This window comes from Canis lupus, chromosome 23, assembly GCF_048164855.1.
Source record: "Canis lupus baileyi chromosome 23, mCanLup2.hap1, whole genome shotgun sequence".
Taxonomy (NCBI): domain Eukaryota; kingdom Metazoa; phylum Chordata; class Mammalia; order Carnivora; family Canidae; genus Canis; species Canis lupus.
The window spans coordinates 46,603,976-46,629,654 of NC_132860.1; the positions used below are offsets into that span (position 1 = coordinate 46,603,976).

At 40.1% G+C, this 25,679-nt stretch overlaps 1 protein-coding gene, 1 long non-coding RNA gene and 1 other non-coding gene across 11 annotated transcripts in view; 1 reads left to right on the plus strand and 2 right to left on the minus strand.

Moving 5' to 3' along the window:
* The window catches only part of LOC140615208 (uncharacterized), a 61,576-nt gene that overhangs the window by 27,316 nt on the left and 8,581 nt on the right, over window positions 1–25,679 (plus strand). The gene's annotated exons all lie outside the window — the stretch shown is intronic.
* MAML2 (mastermind like transcriptional coactivator 2) overlaps window positions 548–25,679 on the minus strand; it is a 344,064-nt gene continuing 318,932 nt past the window's right edge. For 2 of the 3 annotated variants that reach the window (XM_072795091.1, XM_072795093.1), the window contains 3 exons: window positions 13,543–13,746; window positions 9,005–9,119; window positions 548–4,966 (listed from right to left, as the gene is read on the minus strand). In XM_072795091.1, coding sequence (XP_072651192.1) covers window positions 3,951–4,966; window positions 9,005–9,119; window positions 13,543–13,746 — 1,335 coding nt within the window. In that variant the 3' untranslated portion in view covers window positions 548–3,950. The remainder of the gene's footprint in view (window positions 4,967–9,004; window positions 9,120–13,542; window positions 13,747–25,679) is intronic. The other variant, XM_072795092.1, reaches the window with a different exon arrangement.
* Window positions 17,853–17,982, minus strand: LOC140615643 (small nucleolar RNA SNORA11). Its single transcript, XR_012016138.1, has one exon. It is a non-coding gene; the product is annotated as a small nucleolar RNA SNORA11 (small nucleolar RNA).

Consider the following 25,679-nt stretch of genomic DNA (forward strand, 5'->3'; position numbering starts at 1 on the left):
TTTAATATCACATACCAGCTTTCAATCTTCAGGACTTGGTTTATATTTAGTGGACTAATCATCGACATTGCTTGTTTGTGGATGGTCTAGTTCTAGCTTACTATGATGAGGTCTCTTTTTCACGTGATTTAATTTTCAAGGAGATGGCTGCTTTGTCACATAAGGTTGACTGATAATCTGAAGATTTTCAAAAGGTTGAACAGTGATTTCTCTAGATTAAAAATAATGTTATTTGAGTTTTTTTGCAGTTAATTTTCCATTTAGCTTTGAAAAAAATCAGAATTTTATAGTTGAAAAGGACTGTAGAGCTATTTCAGCCCCATGCTCTCATTTTGGGGTGAGGAAACACAGTTACAGAGAAACATAAAATGTAAATAGATAAAATGTTTAAGAATTTGAACTGCCTTTGGCAACCACAGGGTGGGAAGAAGTGGAGCTCCTGGGTTATTCGTACTTGCTTTTATTCTCTCATCTCTTCTCTCGAGTCTATTTCCATGGGTACACACTAGGATTCATAGGTAATTTTAGAATTGCACAGTTCTTCCTCTTAATTTGTTTATATTTTATTTATTTTTATCGATGTTTTCATTTGTTTACTATTGAACTTTCCAGAGTCAGTGACAGCGACCATATAAAATGTCAATTTTATTATTGCTCCGTTAATAACATGAATTAAAAGGATAATGCCACACATCTTTCTGGCAGAGGGGGAAGGGACAATGAAACCCCAGCAACATATTTCAACAAGGGAGCAAGAACATTTGGTGAGAAGTGCTCCCATTGCCTCCTCCCATCTTTTTTTTAACCTCTTTGACTCTCAAGAAGGAATGTGTAAATAGGCTCAGTGAGGCTGTGTTTACCTGGCCCCCAGTTCACTCAGACTGGCCCAAACAGTCGCCCAGGCAAAGGCCCACCATGCCTGAGCACTAGAGAGTGCTTATTCAGTAGTAGTGCTGTGCATGTATATAGGATTTTAATACAAACCTTCTAAGTGAACTCAGGAACATTGAAAGGAGACAAGACAGCATTTTACTAGTAGGAGAAGCTTCCCAGAGAATCAATCTGCCCATCACTATTAGTAGTTCTCAGAACTTCCTGTGATAATAGCAACAATATTGTCAGTGACTGAAAGTCTGATTTCATACAAGAGAACCACTTCTGAAGTTTTAAAAACTATTTTTTAACACGTGAAATTACATACAATACAAAATACTTGTTTTACAACTTAAAATCTTTACAGTTATGGGTACAGTTACAGTAATGCAAGTAATATTAGTGCGTTCACTTAGAGCAAGGTTATTTATCTTCATTGGGCTTAACACAAAGCCAAGAATGACTTATTTGCCTAAACTGCTTTCTAGCCTTTGAATAAAAAAAAAGAAAAAGAAAAATGACTTCTACCTCCTGTATAATATGTCAGAATGATAAACAATGCCAACAATTAAGTAGTCCAGTATCTCTATAAATGGGAGATTGGATTCCAATAGCTTTTATGTTGTAAATCTTAAAGTTTTGGCTACATTCTGTCTATCAAATTGTCATTATCTCAGCTTTCAGGAAAATTATGTCATCTTTGGTAACAGGCTGCCCCAAAACAGAAACTATAGACTACACCATTTTTTTCCCAAAGAATCCTGTATTTTAATGAATAGCTGAATAAATAGACATTAATTATGAAATTCACATTAAGATAGAAGAAAATCCAAACATTCTGATTGCTTTATCTCTTAAATTTGATAGCTACTACAAAACATACTATTTATGTTAGGATAAAAATAAGCTGAATCACAAGAGTGTAACTAGGAAGTGCTGGCAAATATATACAGTAACATGGAGGAGTCATAAAATAAAAGTGTTTATATGTACATTTTTTTTCCTTTTTTTTGCATGGAGAAACACTGTTTTATAAAATGGGAAAACACACAGTAGACCACATGCAACAATAACCAATACAATGTGCACAGCAGTATAATCAAATAAGACACAAGAACTATGGGTTTAAAAAATAATTTGGGAGTGGAAAAAAAAAATTGAAACCTGGAATGCTTTCTTATTGAGGTTTCAGAATATAAATTTGTCTAACAAGCCTCTTGATAGTTTTCAAAAGTTCCCACTTGACTTCTTACGGTGTAAGTGTAGAGCTAAAAATAAACCATCATATTATACAAAACTTTGTATATTAGCATACAAAAGGTAACAATTTACTTTTTGTATAAAATATAACCTTTTGATAGTATATTTATTTCACATATGTATAAATATAACCCAAAGAATATGTTTTAAGTCTTTCTACCAAAATATTCTTTACAAAAGTTTACAAAACAAGTAATTTATTCATATTTACAACCTAGCACAGGAAAGATTCTGGGCCAGTGACGTTGGTATTATGTAAAAGAAAGAGAGTGCTTCTAGACGTTTTAAAGATTGAGAGGGCTTTGGAGAACTCTCAAAATATCATCTTTTTAGAACAGACATTTAAAGAGTTCTTAAACAAGTTCAGTTAAATTACATTTGATAATTGAATCTGTGGGCATATAACTAAAAAGGCTGAAGATAACCTAGGTTCTTCCATAATGAGGAAAATGATAGTGATGCTTTGTATCCCTTCCAAATCAGCACACGTCCTCCCCATTTTACAGCTGATCTGTGTGTGGGCACTGCGGTGATGTGACTCAAGGGAAACTCTTTCTTTGATACAGTGCTCAGCCCTGAAGGCGAGAAGCTGATATGCAGTGTCCATCTAGAATGTGCTAAAGATATATCACATCAGGGAGCAAAGAATGAATCCATTGCTACTGGAATAGATCACATTCTATTTAGCTGATTACCCAAATATGCCCCAATTGGGACAGATTGTTTTCTCTCTCAATTATGCTTTCCTTCAAACCCTATGAAACAGATTTGTACCCAACCATACCCACCATTTCTTGTCCTGCCTGATCTTCTGTTTCTTATCTCCAATCCAAACAAGATACCTTTTTTTACCTCAGTTTTCTTACAAATCAATCTCTGGCCATCAAGGGAAGCAGGGAAGACAAGGCTCTACTTCACTCAGCATGGGAACTAACCAGCAGGCATCATTGCAATAAGCAACACCCCAAGTTATTTGTGCCTGGATAAATCTCCCTCGTAGCAACATCCAGTGGGATGTTTTCTTTTTTAAATAGTAAAATCTGATGTGGACAAGTATGCCCTTATATTTCAGTATGATTAGGACAGTTTGTGATTGTATCTAAGACTTGGAAATGGATTCAGAAACTGGTTGTGGAAGCCCAAATAAAATTGGATAGCTCTGCTATCTTGTTTCCTCACTAGACACAGCATGTTGCTAAAGTATGGCATATGGGGGAAAACTGACAAAGTGAGAAGTGAATCTGGGGGAGAAATTCTATGATCCACTGGATGTCTCTAGTTTCTCTGGCTTTCCTCTACTTAGGAGACTGTTTGGTTCCTCCAAACAAACTTACAACATTTCAGCTTACCCTGGAAGTTTCAGGAAAACTAAATGAAAAGATAGAGTGGGAAGATAAAAGCCACAGTTATATCTGTTAGAGCAAATTCAGGAATTTGTTGCTTGTTGCTTGGAATTAGTGCCTCTGGATGACATGGGGTTTAACAAGCTACAATCTCTATCACTTTTCTCTCAGGGAGGAAAGGAGCTTGGGAAGCCTATTTTACATAACTAATTACACATCAACATCATTTCTGTTTGGGTAAACTGGATACTGTGTCCTGGAGTTTAGATGGGGAAAAGTGATCCCAATATTTTACTTTCAGGTTTGAGATTTAAAACAAGCATGTGAACCAAGCACTACAGTTATTTTCTGCTTCCACATTTAAGCCAAGGCATCTTCACGCGGTCCAACTAAAAGTCAAAGTTTGGCCTTTCCAGAGTCCTTGTAAAATACTGCCTTTTAGTACGTGGAGTTTGTTAACTGTCTCCCTGTTCTTTAGGAATTGTTTCCCAAGATTTCATCAAGATTGATGTCTTTCATCCAGTCATCGTTACCAGGCTCTGTCTTCAATAAAGAATCAATGAAATCAGCGTCACTATTGAGGGCAGGGCCCATGTTATCAGTTTGCTGGTTGAGAAAGTCAAAAGCTAAGTCACTGCCATGGTCAGTGCCTTGAAAAGCCCTGGAACTTTGGTTGGGTGAAGGAAAATTGCTCGAGGTCAGGGATGGCGGCTGGCTCATGCCTGTCCTCGACTGATTCAACCCTGTTCCTGACTGGTTCAAATTAGGCAACATTTGTGTGCTTAGCTGATTGGGTCTGAGATTTAGACTTCTGAGTGGACCCATGGTTTGTTCATTTAATGTCTGGCTCATTTGGTTCATGGGTCTCATTTGCACTGCTGGTGTTAACTGATTAGAGGGAGCCACTGCCCTCTGGGGAAACTGCTGGCTGCCTACTGCCTGTTGCAGTGACTGGTTTGGAGTATAGGCTGCAGGTGTACCCGTGGGGAAGCGGACTGCCGTGGACTTCAGAGCTTCCTGTTGTTTGGTGGTTGCTTCTTGAGAGGCCCAGTTTGGTGCTGTTGTGCTGGATGTGATCATCACATTTGATGTTCTCTGTGCTGGCACGCTTGCCATGCTATGGGTTAAATTTGGTCTTAATTGTTGTGAATTGCTAACAGGTCCTGCTCCAAAAGTGGCCACGCTATTATTATTACTTGCTCCTAAGGTAGGGGGCCGTGGCATCAGAGGGTTGTTTTGATTTGCTATCAGTTGGTTTGGGTTTCTCTGTTGGGTCAACTGGTTGACTCCTGAAGTGACGCTGTATGTACCAGGTTGGCTGCAAGGCAGATTTCCATACATCCCCATATTCTGAACTGCTGTGGGTAATGATGGTACTCTTGTCCCATGGGAAGTAGACAGGAGGCTGGAGTTCGGAGTCAAAATGGTATGTGTGGAAACTGGGTTTGCCAAAGCCTGGTTGGAGTTTAAACTTACTGTTGATGAGCCACCTAAGAAAAAGAAGATATTTATATTAGTTTACACCCATAGGTTATCTCCTCTTTCAGAGCAATTTGCAATAACTTATCAGTTCTGAAGCTGTTTTCAGGTGTAAGAACAAATAAAGAGAAATAATCATCACAGCATTTTATATAAAAGAAGTAAGACAGCTTCTGGAAAGAAGTATTACCTAGGTCATCCCTTAGTCAAGAGTCTACATGTCATAAAAAGAAGGCTACAATAAAATGGATCTAGTTTTTAGGTTTTACTTTCTTTCTCTTCTGGAGTCATGATAGTTAATCTTTCTTTTTTAAAAAAAGATTTTATTTATTTATTCATAAGAGACATAGAGAGAGGCAGAGACACAGGCAGAGGGAGAAGCAGGCTCCATGCAGGGAGCCTGATGCAGGACTTGATCACAGGACTCTGGAATCATGACCTAAGCCAAAGGCAGACGCTTAACCACTGACCCACCCAGGTGCCCCTCTTTCTTTCATTTTGAATTACCTTTACTCTGTTTCAAGACTGAAGACTACAATTTTGATGAACCAGCTGTCGTGAAATCCATGCTACTGGTTACCTCGTGTCCAAATAAAAAAGTGTGGATGAATCCTATACATGGCTACTAGATTAATATTCCAAACCTATGGCCTTGAAAATCATTTCCAGTTATTCATCTGCATCACCCCTATTCAAGGGGCTTCCATGCGTGGCCCCCAAAGGTCCGAAGGGTAAATTCCCATCTCTTTAAACATCTGGAACTCAAGGTGTCCATGCTCCAGTGATGATTTCTATGTGGAAAACCCTCTACTCCAAGAGGTTTAGTTACTATTGCATCATTATCCACATACCATGAGCCACATTTATTCAGGCTATTTCCCTATCATATGATGCCCTTCTTAACTGGCCAAGCACTACTTCTTCTTCAAAGCCCAGGCCAAGGTCTAAGCCCCTCACTGAGCTTTGCCTGATATTCCAGACTGCTCTTTCCAGCAGGATTTGCTCTTTGATGTTTTCATTTAGCACTTTGCTTTTGTATTGGGAAATCCATGGAACCTCAAAGTGGAACCATCAATCATAGGCTGCCAAATAGGGAGGCTCACCATATCAAATAGCAATTAATCAGCACTTTAAAATCTTCCTGATTTGGGCAGGTGAAAGTCATCATGGGAAGACATCTTGAGAAGCAAAATGGAATACCAGAAAGATAAAAATAAGCGTCCAGTAGATTATTAAGTTCCATAGGGGAAAATATTTTTGATTCATTTGTTCACTGTCGTATTCTCTTAGTGGATGGTGCAAAGTAGGTATTCAATTAATATCAAATGAATGAATAAATTAGATACGCAAATCTATAATTTGGAAAAAGGTCTTCTTTCAAAGTACTCTCCCTGCACAGATACAGGGAATCTCAGAGAATCAGAAGTACTAAGAAACAAGAATTAGACACACATAGAAACATCAGAATAGCTCTGCATGAGAAGAACATGGCTGTAGTTGTAGCCCTAGGGAACCCCCCCTGGCTTGGGGAGAGCTAGCATGGCACACAGCCTGATAGACTGAAATCCTTGCTATCTGTTTTTAAATGCCTCCCACTAGACTACATACCCATAGTAGGCAAGAGCAGTCTCTTGTATCTCCTTGTATGTCCAGACTGAGCACAGACCCCTGCACCAGTAGGGTAGTAAGAGTTTGATAAAGAGGGATCAGAGTCACACAGGAGATGCTTGAATTGTAGGGAATTGACACACAGCTGATGATGGTAAGCAACACCATCTTGGGATCTAAAGGTTTCACCATAAGGAAATAGACACTATGAAACTGCTACGAGAAAAAATTTAGAGGTTTTAAAAAGTCATTCACTCTAGGTACCCTCTGTTTTGACAATATGCCCTGAGTAGGTTTATGAAGAGAGCAAATAGTTTTAAACAACCACAGTAGAGAGGATTTCCATAAAGATCATGGATATCGATCAGTTCATATTTGAACATTCCTAATAGGTGGTAAAAATTGTACCATGTGCTTTTCATACATCATTCCTGATATTAACATCTGGACAAGGTGATCATTACTGCACTGAGATTAAAGTAAAAAATGATAAAAAAAGTTTGTGCTGTGCTTGTTGCTTATTTCATCCTCAGAAGGACATGGGAAGTATGATGCTCTTGAATAGTGGCTCTTACCCACTTGGGGCAGCAATTGGTTGCCAAGGATCCCTCCCTTAAGAAGATCCCCATTTGCACTGTGAAAGTGGCTTGCCAGTGCCTATGAAGTAGCCATCCTCCCTGTCTGCCTTAGAAACGGGCCCCTGATTTTGCAGCAATGTGCCCAGCTGAAAAATCACATTTCCCAAACTTCCTCAGTGATGGAGGGGTCCACATGAATAAATTCCAGCTAAAGGTAGAAGTTATTAGGTGTGAGTCTAAGAAATCTATTTTTTAAAAAAGACTTTAGGTATTTGAGAGAGAGGGCTCACAAGCAGGGGGAGCAGCAGAGGGAGAGGGAGAAGCAGGTTCCCTGCTGAGCAGGGAGCCTGATGCGGGTCTTAATTTGTCTCTTATGAGCCCAAAAGTGGTGACAAGAGGATTGGGCTTAATGCAAATTCCAAGAGAGAGGAATGTCTGGGATCATGACCTGTCATGATCATGACCTGAGCTGAAGGCAGATGCTTTACCAATTGAGCCACCCAGGCGCCCCTCAAGAAACCTATTTTGAAAAGAGATTCTGACTCATTTGGGAAGACATTCTCCCTTTTCCCTTCTTTTGCCATTCTATCTGGAATACTGATGTGAAGGATGGCAGTGTGGTGGTCACAAGGCAACCTTTAGGGTGGAAGGTGCATGCTAAAGAAGGTGGAGCAGAAAGACAAAAGAAGCCTGGATCCCTGACAACACAGTACAGCCACAACATCAGCCTGAGACTGCTATCCTTGAGATTCTTTTCTGTGAATGGGAAAGAAAAGCCCAAACATCCACTGTGAATTTTGTATAATATTTCAAAGGGCTCCTAGCCTCCCCTAAACCTACTGATAGGCCATGGTGCAAGAACCATGCTCCAAATGAACCTCCACCTTGTCTTTCAGCCACGTTGAGGACAGAATCAAATAGAGAATCCAATTTTCAGCCTAAGACAAAATAATCTTAGAGAGTGGAATGTATACATCCCATTCCTAATTTTAGTGGCGAGAGGCAGTCCGGTACATTTGAAAGAGTTTAAATACATTAGAACAACATAGTTATAGCTAAGCACAACAGGACCAGAAAATATTTTAAAAACAGGAATACTCCTAGCCCTTCCTTTTTTTAGAGGCTCTTCTGTATGGCTTTGTGGATGGATGAAGGTAACAGATAAATCAGGGAGAACTTGGAAAAATAGAGGATAAACTTAATTTACATGAGAAAGCACAGAAAGGTACTAAACAGAAGGCAGGGACAGTCTAGGTTAGGTCTGGGAGAAGTTCCTTTAGGGTTCAGGGAGTAGGAGGAGAGAGATTTTAGAGGTAATGCCTACTACCCATGTAATGTTGAGTGACCTACTAAAAAGCTTTACTTTGGATCTTAAATGCAATCAACCTGTGAGTTTTTGAGAGACTTCATAAAGATGTCATTTGCTTTCCAATGATGTCTTGGTGTCAGGACTATCTGTCTCTTATAAGCCCAAAAGTGGAGACAAGATTGGGCTTAATGCAAATTCTAAGAGGGAAGAATGTTTGCTTACCTTACATGATTTGAGTCAGGATACCTTGCTGGGAAAAGAATGGTCAAACTAAGAAGTTAGAAAAAATTTAAACTCTCTTGAGCTCTCAGAGGTAATTTGGAGGGCAGTAAAATATGTGAATGTGAATAGAGAGAGGACAAGAATCAGCAAGAAATGATGAAAGGACTAAAAACACTCAACTTCAGTCTTGATCTGAAAGTTAAATGGGAACTAGTGCAAGATTTAAGAAAGATGTGACATTTCCATATGAGGCAGGGAGAGGAGGAAATGTTAAAAACTGAAGTTTTTTTCTTCTGCAGTTATGATTTTTACTGATTTTTAAGAACACTCACCAGAATACTGAGCAGCAGTCGGCTGCATACTGCCCGCGCTTCTTCTTTGGTCTTTGTAATCTGGGGGTGGCCTTGTCAAATGTCTATTTATCTGATCCTGTGGAGCTATTTTCTCCTGGAAAACACAAATGAAAACATATTAAGTGGCATGCTCACTTACCCACTTGTAAACATTTATAGACTGTCATTTAAAAAAATAAGACAGTGAACAATTTTATAGCAATAGTTGCAAATCATGGACTTTATTTACTATACTAGTCTTACTTCAGAGACCGGTCTTTTCAATTTCAATGAATTTCCTTCCTGGAAGTATAATTTTTACCACTCTTTAACTCTCAGCATGTGTTTTGAGTCTAGGAGCTAATCTCATTTTATTTTGCAATTAGATTTCAGTGAGAGCTAAATTCGTATGATTTTTTTTAAGATTTTATTTATTCATTCATTCATGAGAGACACAGAGAGAGAGAGAGAGAGAGAGGCAGAGACACAGGCAGAGGGAGAAGCAGGCTCCATACACCGGGAGCCCAACGTGGGACTCGATCCCGGGTCTCCAGGATCGCGCCCTTGGCCAAAGGCAGGCGCCAAACTGCTGCGCCACCCAGGGATCCCAACCTCCATTTTCAAAGATAAACATAACTGACACAGGTAGACAGAGAACAATATAATTCTAGAAAAGTCAATAAATAGAAAACTTTGTAAAGATAGATGGATAAATTAGATGGATGTCAAATGTGCACTGGCTACCTCAGATCCCACTTAAATCATGTATTTCTCAATTTCCTGAGCTTTCTAACTAGAACAAATCTATGAAGAAAAAAAAAATGCCCTTAAAACAACAAACCAAGTTCAAATTCTTGTTTCTAAAAAAAAAAAAAAAATTGAAAAACTCACGGGTTTTGGGCCATCAAGTAATTCATGTAAAACACAATTTTGATGAGCTAAGTGTAAATGAATCAGAAACATATGGATTACATTTCTTTTAAATATGGGTTGACAAATTAAGGAAAAAAGTGGTTGGTGAAAGTCTTTATGGTTTTGCCCAAACCCTAAATGTTTCAGAAACAGCTTGAGATGTTCCATGAACCCAAATGTGGTGATGTTCAACCATTCCTGTTGTAAACTATTGTGCAAGCTGACAGTTTTGATTTTTTTGCCAAGCACGGGACTTTCTGAATTCTTCTCTTTTTCAAAAACATGTATCATTTTTTTCTTATGTAACTAGGTGTTTCTGCTGTTTATATATACATATATATATATTTTTTTTTGATTTTGTTTATTTATTCACGAGAGACAGAGAGAGAGAGGCAGAAACACAGGCAGAGGGAGAAGTAGGCTCCCTCCAGGGAGCCCAATGTGGGAGTCAAACCCGGAACTCCAGGATCATGCCCTGAGCCAAAGACAGACGCTCAACCTCTGAGCCACCCAGGCATCCCTCTGCTGTTTATATTGCAGAAAACAGGGTTTGTGAATATGTGCATGTGTGCGTGTGTGTGTGTGTGTCTCTCTCTCTTCACACACACGCACACACACAAGACAGCATCAGGCCCTTGGTTCCTGATTAAAGACTAGATCTCAAATCTGAACTTATTTTTATATATATTTAATCTACTTACTGACTTTATTTCCCTGAAGGCTAAATTAGGTTGTCCAAAGAGTTAACAATACATCTCTAGAAACTTTAGTTTCTTGAACTGCTTGTTCATAGATGAATTACATTCAATGGCCTTGCCTATGGACTATCATGGAACTGCCATGTTGTCACTTGAGTCTGAGGAATAGCAAAGACCAGACTCCAACATGGAAAGCAGATTGCTCCCATTCCCATCCTATGCAAGAGGATGACACTCCCATTCTGTGTAAGTGTAATCTCACAGGCCATCCCTGAGACTACTTCTGTGCAACCTGAAATTAAACTTATCAGCTAATGTTTTATGATCTTGGACCCAATAATTCAACCCGATCACTTGGACCTGAAAACCTATTAGAGAAGTAATCTCTGTTGACTGTCCTGTCCTGCTTCAGTTTTGCCATCTCAAAATGTGAACTGTAGATACTTCTAGGACCTTCCTAGTACTCCAATTGTAAGGACTAATCCTTTACCTCTGTGAAAGCTTGGCATGGTGCCTGGCACACAGAAGGTGCACAAAATGTGTTGGTTATTATGATGCCCACAGTGTTACATACTACTCATCTCCTGTTGTGCTTCATTGGTGGGAGTAAGGATAACGCACTTTCATGAGAAAATGTCTCTATTTAGGCGCCTTTCTGGCCTTGCCAACTGACTGGAAATGACTACAAAGCATATGCTAATGTAAAGCCATATCAAAGACTGTTTCTTCCTGGATATGCTAAAAAGCACAGGCACTCTCAATGGTGTCCAAACAAAGAGAAATGTGAATGGTTTATAAAAATCACAAAAACAGCAATTCCATTCTCATTCATCTCTCACAGCTTATGCCACTGCCCTTTGCACCTGTCCCAGTGGTGACTCAACTGGGGCCCAATGAGAGTTAGGCCACTGCCAGGACTCGACCCTCCTGGCAGGTTTCCTTGCCTTTTAATCAGAACTGAAAAATCCAGAAATTCAACCTCTGCATGTTATAATTCAGCACACTAGAAGTACTGATGGGAATAATGAGAGTGTGCCGAATCTTGGATTGTATGTTTTTCTCTCCTACTGCCCTTGTTTCTGAGCTATTTGGTTGGCGAAGATCAAAAGAAGAGAGGGGATTGGTGGGACAGCTAGAGTTTTCATAACTTACACATAACTTTTAGAAGAAATTGGTTGTGTCACTTTGTGATCCTGTTAGTGGCACTCCTCCACCTATACCTTAGGGCAGTACTCCAGGTCACCCGTAAATTTGTTGCTTTCTATTCCTTATTCATTTCTCACTATTTTTCACCTGCTCTAGACTCCAAAGTTATTCCATTTGTCATTCCTTAAAAATAATGATTATGTTACTATTTACACTTTTCATTGTGTATCAAATATTTCAGAATATAATCTCAAACCCACAAACAAATATACCCCTGGGCTATAACTTTTGTTGTCTTACCCCTCTTCACCTGGAATGGAGGACCTTACTTACTCTATCCATCAGAATCCTACAGTGTTCAAGGTCAAAGTCAAAGTCAAATTTTACCTCTTCTGGGAGACTCTTTAATCTCCCCGGGCTGATTTTATCTTTCTTCCATTACATTTTCCCTTACTCTGTTCATACTTTGTTGTAATGCAAATCTGAGTCTGGTGTTTCCTTGTTTAAAATCCTTTAAGTTCTCTCCATCGGTTTTTAAGACGATGTAATTTATCAAGCTCTATCCACTGGCCTCTCCTCTCTGGCCTCCTTGCCTATTACTTCCTTATCCTCTACCTCCATATACTACATCATATGTAGTGTACGTTACTGTCTCTGAGTCTTTGAATCTGCTGGTTCTTCTGGCCTGAACACCCGCCTCCTCTCTCCCCCATCACATTTCAGATCTTCAGTAGACATAACTTCCTCTCTGAGACCATTTCTAGCATTTAATCACATGCCTTACAATTGCCTATTTATTTGACATCCCTGTGGGCTCTGAGCTCCTTAAGGACAGAGACTGGGTCTATCTTATTTATAGCTGTTTTCTCACTGTAAATCAGTTAATATTTACTGAATGAATTATAGCACTTATCACAGCCTAGATTTCAGACTTTTATGACAAAGCTCTTTAAGCACCAAAATTTTTAAATTTGTTTTTCACATTTTTGGGTACCTTGCCTCTATGGAACCTCAACCTGGAGATGACTAACTCTGCCCCCACCCTTTTTTTCATTTGGGCCAAATCATCTGAAGGGAGAGAATGAAACTTGGAGAGGAGGCTTGTGTTTGGAGGCAGGAAGTGCTTGGACCAGGGCCTGAGTGTATGTCCCAGGACATGGACGAGAGAGCAGATGAACAGTGAGGCAGGGCTGATGCCTGAGTCCTGCTGGTGAAATAACCACCTTGCCTTTCTTTAAGATCATTTAACTATGGCCAAAGCTGGAACTATCTCTTCAATTTTCTTTACAAACATCCCTCATTCTGAGATGCTTTATTTTGGAATGCCAAATCTTAAGTTTTGAAACTCCATGCTGGCTTTATACAACTGTTGTTGAAATTCCTTTTATCTCTAAAGTCAGTTTAGATTCCAGCTGATTTAAGTTCTGTCCACTATTTCTACCCATCAGGGCTGCAGCACAAAAATGTCTCCTTTTGCCTGATTCAAATGCCTATGTTGGTGGTTCTTAACATTCCTGGGCTGGGCAGGGCCGGGTAGGTGGGGTGCCATGCATTCCAACTGTCCAGCAGCTGGTAAATCAAGTAAGTGGTTTTGTTTTGTTTTGTTTTGTTTTCCTGCAGTGCTTTAACTTAGGTATACAATTAGCTTCACTTCCAGCCAAGACACTCTTGTTGCTATCACCTCAGTAGGCATGGATCAAAGGGCAGTGAACAGAAAGGGGAAATAATGAATTCCCACTGGTAGGCCAATAGGAACATGCAGTAGAAATGAGAAAGTTTTACCGCATCAACCAGCATCTGCTGCTGGAGGAGAAGGTGTTGCTTCTGCTCCATGATCTGCCTCTGTAGAGTCTGTTTCTTTCCCATCAACTGCTGATTCAACAGTGATTGCTGGGAGTTCATGTAACCACTTCCGGTGTTTGGATTTGAGCAGGGGTTGGGACTTGGACTGGGGCCTGTGTTCTGGCCTACCACAGAGTGTTGATCCTAAAGAAGAGAAAGGGGTGGGGTGGGGGGAAGCTACTGTGAATTAAAAGAAGAAAAATGTAGCACAAAGATCATAAGCTTAGATTCCGAACATTTTTTCATCTTGTTAAGATCAAACATGGTTAAATGGGTTGAAGATCAGAGAATTGCTTTTTAAATGTAGGAGGAAAAATGCACATTACAGCAACCAAAGCAGCTGGGTTAATGACATTAGGGCACTGGAAAAGCTCCCATATGACTCTGATGGTGGAACCTCCACATTCCAGAAGGTGTTTATGGAACCTCAAAGAAACGACCATAAAAACATATGGCAAACCTCTTAATTGCTCAGGAACAAACACATCATAAAGTAACAAGTTCTTCCTTTTCCTTAAAGTTAGCACATATCATTGCTGATCCTGCAACAAAAATTATGTTTCAGTGCATATGTTTAAAAGTTGAATAACAACTTTGGTCAGAAGGGGCCCAGCTTTCAGTGATAAGTCGGGAAGGCCTGTGAGTTTCTGTTTTGGAAACTTGGAAGGGACTTCACTTTTCAGAGACTTGTCAGTTTTGCTCCCTGGTCAGTAAGTCAGGAATTCCAATCTATCTATCAATCAGCAAAAGAACACCAAACCAACAATGATAAAGTACTGATAAAAAAACTCAACATTAAAAAAAAAAAAAAAAAAAAAAACTCAACATTGTATATTAGTAATATTGGGTATCAGTGAATTGCCATTATAACTCCAAGGCTCTACCAATTTTAAGGCACTGACATGTCAGGACCTTGTAGAGAAGAAAGCTTAAACCTAGCAAAATGTTTTCATGAGTTCCCAATGATGTGTTTAGGCTTGTACACTGTTGGATTTACAAGAAAATTCTAGCTATACACATTGTTGGGGATACAAGAACTCTTCCCACCTTGAAGAATGTATCTAATTAAGGAAGAAATCGCATGCTTACATAGAAAAATAGAAGAAAATACAGAATCAAGTCTTAGATATGATACAAGTACAAAGTCAAAGGTTCCTCACACTTTGATGATATTCACTGGGGAAACCGATGCTCTGGACTTGCTCCAGAAATTCTGAGGCTATAGACTGGGTCCCTGGTCAGGTAATTCTACTACTACTACCAAATCTACTCATTGGTTCAGAGTATGCTCTTTGATAAACATTGGATTATGTGAGCAATAAAATCCATTCTCCATCTGGACTGTGTGAAATTACAAGAGATTAAAAAGATAAGGCAACTCTCATGATGCCTCATAAGCAGTCATACATACTCTATTTGTGAAGTCTCTTCCCTTTTATCTCATTTTTTTTTTCTTTAGCTATCTACTAAACTAAAAAAAAAAAAAAAAAAAAAAAAAGCTACCAGTCCACAGCCTGGAGAAACAGGAAATATGGCCTTGTGTCTGTAGTCTCTGGGGCTACAGAGCTCACCAAATACCTCAAAAGCAAAGGGATACAAAATAATTCTAAAGATGCCCAGGCACTGAGCCTTATTACAGGCCAGGCACTGTCCTCAACGTGTCACATGATTTACCACATTGAATCCTCCCAACGAAATGATGAGCGACAACTAGTAGTATCATCTGAAATTTGCAGATGAGAAACCTGAACTCAGACATCAGATGGAAGACTGGAAGCCAGGTCTGCCTGACTCCAGAATTCTATTTCTCAATCACCATACCTATTGTCTCTCAGCTAAGATAAGAAGTGTTGAGGGAAAAAGATGCTTCTACTTTTGGGCTGTGCAAACCCACCTGCCCATGGAGCACGTGTGGATTGAGCACATTCTGCAGAGATGAGTACCCTCCAACAGGCATGTGGAAGGGAGTGTGTTGGGGAGAAGGGCAGGCTGTAGGGTCTGGGAGGGGGGCGGTCCTCCTCACCAGTTAACTAAAAATAACGGGAGCTCTGAGGCAGGCACATCCTCCATGTGGCTTTAAATAGTCATCCTCCAACACCTCTGCATGCAATGCCCAGTCAGTTCTCTCCAAGCTAAATCCATCTTGGTTCTTGGAGAGGAAAGTTCACCCCTACATGTCCTACAAGTCACTAGGGATGTGGGCATGGTAACATAGTACACAAGATCATGAGCTCTGCAGATAAGCCTGCTTTAAGTTGTATCCCAGTTTCGGCACTTATTAGCTGTGTGATCTCAGAGAAGTTAATTTACCTCTATGAGCCTCAGTATCCTTATCTGTAAAATGGGCACCAGAACAGTACTGACTCCATGAGGTCCCTGTGAGAATGAGTGGAAATAATACAATGCCAATAATATTAAGCACAGAAGTAGCACTTAATAAGGACAGCTGCTCATAATTGTTAGAGTTATTTCAACACACAGGAGCAAGAGTCTGTTTTGTTTGTCTACTGGGAAGTAAGGGAGATAGGCCTTCCAGATTGCACAAAGCTGTTCTGTGTGGACTCTATCAGAAATGCAGAGGTTTCCATTACATTGTGGAGAGTGAGCTACTGATGGGCCCAGAGAATGATCTTCATCCTCCTACCTGGAGATGTTGGAAGAGGAGCGGAGAGCCATTCTCTGATGGAAAGTCTTTTGGAGGATGCTGCTTTCATCCAGGGTTAGAGGCTTGGTTCAGGGCCGTAAGACTTTTTTTCTGTGCTTGCTTTTATTTCTTAATATCCGATTATTTATTAATAGAGCAGACAATATGCATTGACTAAGTATTACACCTTAATTTCTTCATTTGTAAAGTAGAAGTAATTACATTAATGACATAAAATTAAATCAGATGAAATTTAGAGCAGTTCTAGGCACTCTAGATACTTGATTAAATTTTAGCAATTAATATTTTTCTTATTTCTTTATTATTTTGTAAATGGCAGAGATACCATTGTTTGTGGCAGCCCCGATGGCCCGGTGGTTTGGCGCCACCTTCGGCCCCGGGTGTGATCCTGGAGACCCGGAATTAGGTCCCATGTCGGGCTCCCTACATGGAGCCTGCCTGCTTCTCCCTCTGCCTGTGTCTCTGCCTCTCTCTCTCTCTCTCTGTGTCTGTCATAATTAAATAAATACAATCTTAAAAAAAAATTTTTTTTTGTGAAGATGCTTACACTATAAGTGTACCTGGATCATAGATGTGGTGTGTTTTGCTCCCATAATATTTTATTTTACCTTTTTTAAAAATTTTGCAACGTTAATGTAAGACTGATAGCAAAAACATGAAAACAGGACAAAAGCACACAATAAACACAGGAAGGGCAAAGCCAGTTTCATCTTGCGTGCCATCCTGGATAGGCAGGTAGAAGCTGCCCAGAGTACTGTGGTAAGAAGGGATCTGAGGAGGTACTCTGGTATGGTGAGTTTTGGATCTAGTTTTGGATCATAACTGTTGGATCCAGGAGAAGTTGCTGTTCTTCTTGTCCTGGCAGCATTTCTGGTCTGGAGGGTGGAGCTGGTGTTGGCCACACCACTGGTGCCACTGCTAATACCAGCTCTCCAAGCAGCTCTCCTGTTGGCATGGTTGCCATTCAAAATGTACTGATGGTATGTGGCCCAGGAGCCAAGGGAATCCTAGCCCAGCGACTGCTAAAATCTCTGTCATCCTACCAGGTCAGAAGCTACACCCATATGTCATCCCAGCTCCAACCATCCAATCAGAGCTTCATCCTCAATGTTCATCTGGGCCCTCATCTTGGCCCTGGCATGTGCCTCAGCCATTTCCACATCTATTGCCTTGAATGAATCATCACAGCCTCCAATAAATGAGCCTTCCACTTCTGGGGGGTCTCAGTCCTGATTCTGGGTGATGAATCTCAGCACGTTCATCTTGCTGGTCTTGTGGAGGGCTCACAGGCCCTAGAGGAATTCATAGTTGGGTGGGCTGCTACTGGGAATCTTCTTATTCCAGGTATCTCAGTGTGAGAGGATGATAAACATTTGCTTCCAGCCAGGCAGATCTGTTGTTGCACCACTGGCTCCAGGTGGCCCCTTTCCAGTCCCAGTGCCTGCACAGGGTGGGGGATAGGGGTGGGCTGTCTTGGACCTCACCCATGCCTCAACTCCCAGGGTTTCTGCCTCCAGGATTGAGGCCTACAAAGCCTTAGGCTGTTGGTCCTATTCAGAAGACATGTGGAGATGCAAGGTGGGACACGTGTAGGGTGTCTGTTCATAGGAAGGCCACACATTTTGTGCCTCTTGTCACAACAAACCCAGATTCCTCTTGGGTGTGTTATAAACAGAGGAGCCATTTCTTCAGGCTCCCTGCTCTGAGCACACCCCATGCTCCCATCATATTTTATTTTATTTTTTTTCCCCATCATATTTTAAACACAAACTTTGCCCTCCAGTGGGCCACAGTCCCCACTATTTCTTATTTTATTATATCTGCCCATTTCCCTCATTTCTATTACTTGCCTGGTTCATGTAGGCATTTGAGGTTAAGAACTCTGGCTTGGGGACACCTGGGTGGCTCAGCGGTTGAGCCTTTGACTCAGGGCATGATCCCGTGGTCCTGGGATGGAGTCTCACATCAGGCTCCCTGTATGGAGTCTGCTTCTCCCTCTGCCTCGGTCTCTGCCCCACCCCCACCCCCGTCTCAAATAAATAAATAAATAAATAAATAAATAAATAAATAAATAAATGTATCTTTAAAAATCCTTAAAAAAAGATCTCTGGCTTATAGTTGATCTAGGAGTCTAAGATACACACATCACATCCCCACGTACATCCTCACTCAAAGTTACTGCAGTAAATAGCATGCATAACAATTTCCATTAGGTGGTATGATATCTACTGGTGCTTTAAGATTAAAATCTAGATCTTCTGGAATTCTGGGATCGAGTCCCACATCGGGCTCCCTGTGAGGAGCCTGCTTCTCCCTCTGCCTATGTCTCTGCCTCTGTCTGTGTCTCTCACGATAAATAAATAACATCTTTAAAAAGAAAATAAAATAAAATCCAGATCTTCTAATGCCTAATCTAGTGCATTAGTAATTAGTGCACCTGTGCATCCATCCGTCCATTAACGAAGTCAACAATTTTATTGAATATCTATTATATGCTAGGCAGTTTTCTATTTCCTGGAGATTAAAAAAAATTATTTAGAAAGAAAAATTGAAGAGAAAGAGGTGGGCAGAGTGCTTGGCATTGGCAAAATTGGTGAACTTCAAAATAATTTCCAGGGAAATTTGGAAACCTAGCCTCCTCTAAAATTTATAAAAGATCTGCATACCAAGAAAATGTAACTCTCTTTCTCTCTCTAATCAAACAGATGGACTGCGCTAAATTTAGTTTCATTCCTTCACAATACCAAAGCATATAAATAAGAGATAAGCTCTCTTTTGGAATTTTGTACAGGGTTTTTGAGCCTTGTAGCTTCTGGCCAATGGGCTTTACCACATATTCTGCCATATACATTCTTTCATGTCAGGATTGAAGTAATAGTTGGCTGCTGCTACATTTTTTTTGCCCTTATGTTAGCTATGAAACACGAAACACCTTCTTACACAGGCTTGCTGTCATTGCCAAGATGTTGTGCAAACCTTATTACATAAAATATTTTGAAAGAAAAATCTGCTCTGATGCGTTGGCTTTGATTTGCATATTCAGCCTCACTCTGCCTTCCATTCAGCCCATGGAGAACCTGGCCTATTAGAAATCAATCTCTTTCTATTTCAACACTCATTGTCTCCTTAGAGCTTGTGAAGACGCAAGCTTAGGATGGCACATCCTAAGCCTGTAGATGAAAGAAAGAGCGTGTGTGTGTGTGTGTGTGTGAGATTGCAAATGAATTAGGTCATTTCTATCAATGCAGTCTTTTACATGACAGAAAACCCAGTTTTCTAGAGAAACTAGAGTTAAAGGCTGATTTGGCAGCTAATAATAGCCATATATGATTGGTTAAAATCATGAACTTTAATGATCTTTCATTTTACGCGTGTGTTTATTTTCTCTTTCTATCAATAAAATTACAGTATTTTATGCTAACCTACAAAATAGGCTTCTGATCCTATCCTCCTGGATTGATATAAATTTGCATTTAATATGCACTTACAGTTTTTCACATTTGTGTGTGTGTGTGTGTGTATGAGAGTTTAATTTTTTTTTAATTTATTTATGATAGTCACACAGAGAGAGAGAGAGAGAGGCAGAGACATAGGCAGAGGGAGAAGCAGGCTCCATGCACCGGGAGCCCGACGTGGGATTCGATCCCGGGTCTCCAGGATCGCGCCCTGGGCCAAAGGCAGGCGCTAAACCGCTGTGCCACCCAGGGATCCCTGTATGAGAGTTTAAAGTCCTGTTATAGTGTTAGTAGTTAAGCCACTGAGTTAGAGTAGTATGCCAGTGCTGAGATATGGTTAAAGCTTCTTGATCCTTCTTTTAATCCAGCACGGGACGGCCAGGCCAATGAAAGCATATCTGTATTCTTCTAATAAAGGTCTGCCAATAATTAAGCTATGTCTTTAGAATTACTACCTTCACTCTACCTGATTCAGTTATTCAACAAATATTTGTTGAGCATCTACTATGCATTATGCATTCTTCTAGGCCTTGGGGATCAGAGTCCATGCAACCTATTGAAAAACCCTGCAGCTTGTCTGTACTTTGAAGTTTTCTATCTGGGATACTTACAGAAAATCTATCTTCCAGAATGGTCTCAAGGATGTTAGAAAATCATTGGTATATCAAACCTGTTTGCTAAAGGCAAACATGCTCATGAGTAAATGGCAGTATGTAAGGTTGATTTACATTCACAGGAAGCTGGAAGCATGTTTTAATGCATGGAAAACATGGTAAAGGAATGTGTTCCCAAATTTGTTATTTGTTAACTTAGTATCTTATTCATGGATTTGTATGGGAAGCACTAACTCAGGAAGGAGGTAAACTATGTCTATAAGATCTGATAGAAAATTAAGGAGACACTTGAAATCTTGTAAATGGGCACCCTTTTCTTTAGGGTGCAAATTACTTCTTCTTGTTATTAACTCTATTTCTCTTAAAGCCAGGTTGAAGTCCTTTTGAAAAAATGTCCAAATTCTACAATTAGAAATAAATTCCACTATTCTAGCCCTAGGAGCTCATTCACCAAAGCCTCTTCTTTAAAATTTCAGGGATAAAAATTTAAAGAGACTGTATAAAAAAAGTCTTGAGGGGCACCTGGTGGCTTAGTGGTTGAGCATCTGCCTTTGGTTCAGGCTGTGATCCGGGGTCCTGGGATTGAGTCCCACATCAAGCTCCTTGCAGGCAGCCTGCTTCTCCCTCTGCCCATGTCTCTGTCTCTCTCTGTGTGTCTCTTATGAATAAATAAATAAAATAAATAAAATCTTAAAAAAAAAAAAGTCTTGTAACTCTTAGTACTAAACATCAGAGGACAGGCCGGGCCACTGGGTCTTACTTTGCTAAAATGTCTATATATGCTACGTCACACTTATATGTAAGAGATCTTTTAAAAAGATGTTAACTAATAAAAATGCTGTGATTACCTCTTTCTTTCATTTAGTGGAATGCAAAGGCTCTGTCAAGCAGGATTGATTTCAGCAAAAGGTAGAATAGGGTCCAATTAGACATGTCCTAAAGCAGCAAAGAAAAATATCCCTGGTTTCATTGAAGTATGTTGAAATATTAAGACTCATTGATGTTAGCCATTTTTACTGTTAAATTAGTTTTGTGGACTGAAAGTGTGACATAGTTTCACAAAGCAAGCAAAGTTACTAGGCAAGTATTGTTCTCTTAATATTAAAAAAATAACACTCTTAAAAATATTTGTCTTCTTTTGGGCATCTGGATAAAATGGCTCTCTGTTTTTCTTACTTTGGAAGGGGGATATATAATGATCTTTTTCCCCTACAAAAAATGAAGTAATGTATGCTACTTGGGATCCATGAGAGAATTTTGGCGTGGGATGACTGCCCTTTCTTTTTCTTGGCTTCCAGAGCTAGGCATCTGCAATTTGCAAAACAAATTCAAGATAAAGTACCCAGCTGGGCAAGTTTGTACAGCAGATCTCATAAACTGGTTTGCTATTCAATCAATCTTTCTCCCTCCCCCCTGACTTCTCTCTTTCCCTCTTCTTTCCCTGTCTCAATGAACTAACTGCTCAATTGTTCCTCTAGGCTATTCATTTTCTGAACTGTCTACTTATGAAGCCATTTATCTATCTCTGTGCCTGAGAAACAAGTTGCCTTAACTGCTGCAGAGTCCCCGCAAGCTGGCAGCCCCACTAAGTTATTCATTTGGGGCACAAACAGTGAGGTGGCTGTGTGTGGCTAAAATAATTGAACAGTTCTTGTTTGACACAGCAACAATGACAAGGATGACAACAACAACAACAAAGCAATTTCCAGGAAACTGTCCAGGAAATAACTTTCAAACTGAAAGTTTGAAGACTCCTGTCCTCAGGCTGCCTGTCTTCCATTTCTTTTCTTCTTTTTTATGTTGAAAGATTTTATTTATTTAATCATGAGAGACAGAGAGAGCGAGAGCGAGAGAGAGAGGGAGGGAGGGAGAGAGAGGGAGAGAGAGAGGCAGAGACACAGGCAGAGGGAGAAGCAGGCTCCATGCAGGGAGCCTGACGTGGGACTCAGTCCCCGGATTCCAGGATCATGCCCTGGGCTGAAGGCAGACGCTTAACCGCTGAGCCACCCAGGGATCCCCCCACCGTCTTCCATTTCAAGGGCCGGTAAACTGTGGCACGACTAGACAAACCCAGGTTGTCACCTTTTTTGGTAAACACAGTTCTACTGAACACAGCCGTGCACATGCATTCACACGACCACAAAAGAGTGAAGAGCTTTGAAGGAGACCTTGTAGCTCACAGAGCCTAAAATATTTACTATCTGGCCCTTAATGGAAAAAGTTTTCTGACCCTTGCTCTATTTGGCTGTGCCGGCCATGGAATACTGATACAAAATTGATAAAATGCCTTAAAAAAAGTAGCCAGCAGTCCTCAGAAGGGACTGGCAAGTGGGGAATGAGAAATAGCTATCACAAGATCTGTTTACACCCACCCTCCATGCCAGCAACCATTACAAACTGTGTGAACTGAAAAGCAACAGATCTTTCACCTGACTTCATCTCTACAGATGAAGACACTGCCCAGAAAGGTTAACAAAAATGACCTGTACGAGGTCAGAGACCTAACTAAAAGATGAAGAACACATAATCCAAGTCCAGGAAAACATCTTGAGAGATCCATGGAAGAAAATCTATGTGCTTAAGAGGACTGTAGCTTGTCTGATGGAACTAGCTTGTTGGGGGTAAGGGGTGGGGTGGGCAAAATGTGGAAAGGTGGTGTATGCAAACACAGAACTTTGGATTCGGATTAGTATTGTCCTTTGTCCTTTGCAATTATGAAGAGTATGCTTTTTCTTTCCATTTAATAGAGCATTTTTCTTTGCATGCTCAGAACCTTTTCCTTTCCCCTGCAGGGAGATCCTGATCATGTATTTATAATCTGCTTGATTCAAATGATTAGGATGAATTTTGTGGTCACTGTAGAATTCATCCTTCAGATGTTACCTAATTTTCAAGTCACCAGGACACTGTATCTATTCTTAGCCTCTGGGGTGGACACTTATTATGGGTTGGCACAGAAGACCAGTTCCATGAGCGAGGCAGCAGCATTTAGGTGGGAGAGTGGCCAGGAACAAAACGTCAGTGGGTCAGGGTGGAGTGGGAAGAGTTTGGTAACTCAGGGGAAGGAATGAGAAGTTTTTCTTAAAAGAGAAACTCTTCAACTTTAGAAGGGCTCTTTGTGGCAGACCTGAAGTTTCTGCTCTGTAAGTGAGCTTTTAGCTTTCTGTCCCTAGAGCAGTGGTTTCCAACTTTTCTTTGGATAACACTGCTTTTTGAGGGTTTCACAAAGCTATGGACTCTCACAAGCATACTTATAACTAACAATTTTGTCTACATTTTCAGGGAGTTTACAAATTTTCTAAACATCCACAGACCATCCATTGACCTCAGGTTGAGAACTCCATCTCCTACCGCTCATATGTTCATGTTTATGAAAGTAATGAAATGATTTTCCACTTGGATACGTCCTCTATACTGCACTCCCAGCTTAAAACTATCCATGGCTCCTCTTGGCCTTGGGAATTAAGCCCTAGCTCCTGAAAATGTTGTGTAAGGCCCTCTGTGATCTAGCCTCTGTACTTTTCTCCAGTTACTTTTCTCTCAACACATACTTTCTTCGCTCTATCCTAGCGTGATACTAACCTACTTGTAATTCTTCAAACTCACAGAGCTTCTTCTCCTCTCCACATTTTTGCATTTGCTCATAATATCTCTGCCTGGAGCCCTCTTCCCTGCTCCTTCCTACCTAGGAATCACTTATTCTTTCTAGGCTCAGTTCAGATGTCATTTTTCATGAAATCTCTGGCCTCCCAGCTTTGTTCAGTGGCCCTCTTCTGTGCTTCCATTAACAGTTGGTATTGGCTCATTAGAGATCATTTTTTACTCTATACCACAACTCTTGTTTGCTTATATCTTCCTCCCATTAGAAGGGCTTGGAAGGCTGGGATGTTCATCTTGTTTTTCCCAGTATACGGCAGACCCTCCATACATGCCTTTTTTTTTCTTTTTTAATAACTAAATACATAGGTAAATGAAGAAGCCATGTAAAGTAGAAAAAGGGGTCAGAACTTTCTGCTGTCAGGCACATGGGATCAAAATGCTAGCTCTTTTCAAAGGCAAAATGCAATGTAGGACAGAGAGGCAAAGGTTTAGCAACACTGTTAAATCCAGTGTTGGTTTTGTGAGTGTACCACTTTAGAATGGCCCACAGCATAAAGGATGTTTAAGAAAGGAAAAGAGTTAGTGGTGAGTGATGGTGGAGAACATGATGATGATGATGGGTAGTAGATACGTTGGAAGCAGAAAGAAGGCACATCACTGAAATACTATGTCTACCAATAGTTATCATTTTTTTTTTTTAGTTATCATTTTTTGAAAGCTATGTACCAGGCCCTGTGTTGAGGGCTTGACACATATTATCTCATTTAATCTCCACAATAATTGTTTTAATTATGATTCCCATTTTAAGATGAGGAGCTAGGTTAAGAAATTTGTCTTTTTTGGGACACCTGGGTGGCTCAGTGGTTGAGTGTCTGCCTTTGGCTCAGGTCCTGATCCTGGGTCCTCAGATCGAGTTCAACATCGGGTTCCCTGCAGGGAGCCTGCTTCTCCTTCTGTCTATGTCTCTGCCTCTTTCTCTGTGTCTCTCATGAATAAATAAATAAAATCTTAAAAAAGAAAGAAATTTGTCTTTTTTTTAAACATATGCCCTTAAAATGCAAAGAACATTAAAGGCTTACTAAGACAAGGTAATTGGCAAAATATTTTAAAAATATCCCTCTGTTCTAAGAGCAATTTGAGTGAGGAGGCAACAATAGTGAAAAGTGGTTTCTGGCGTCAGGCAGAATGGCTTCAAAACCCAACTCTGCTTTTTTCCAACTTGAATGAGGATAATAATATTTTCCTCAATATTACCTCAACAAATGGGATAAAGTAAGTGAAATGCTTAGTACAGTAGTATCCGTATGCAAGAGTCAAAATAAATATTAATATCTCCTCTTACACAAATCTGATATTTACTGAATATTAAATACACACACACATTAAGGTACTGGACTAAACAAAATGTAATTTCTGATCATCAGATAGTGAGGACAGCATGCTGCTTGTAATAATACCAGCAATAAACCAGCAAGCAATAATTATCCAGAGATGTACTCAGTCACTTGAGCTTCACAGTAGCTAAGCATTTCACCACTGCCTCCACCAATTAAAACAAGATTAGGGAATTGTGTTTAGGGGTAATTTTATCTTTTGTTCAGCTTATTTTATAACTCATGTTGATATTAATCCCTTCCTCTTCTCCCTTTGGTATAATGTGTAACTATATTAGGCTTCTAACTCCTCTGTACAAAAACATTCATTTCAAAGGGACATACAGGAGGAGCTGGTTTTATATCCTAA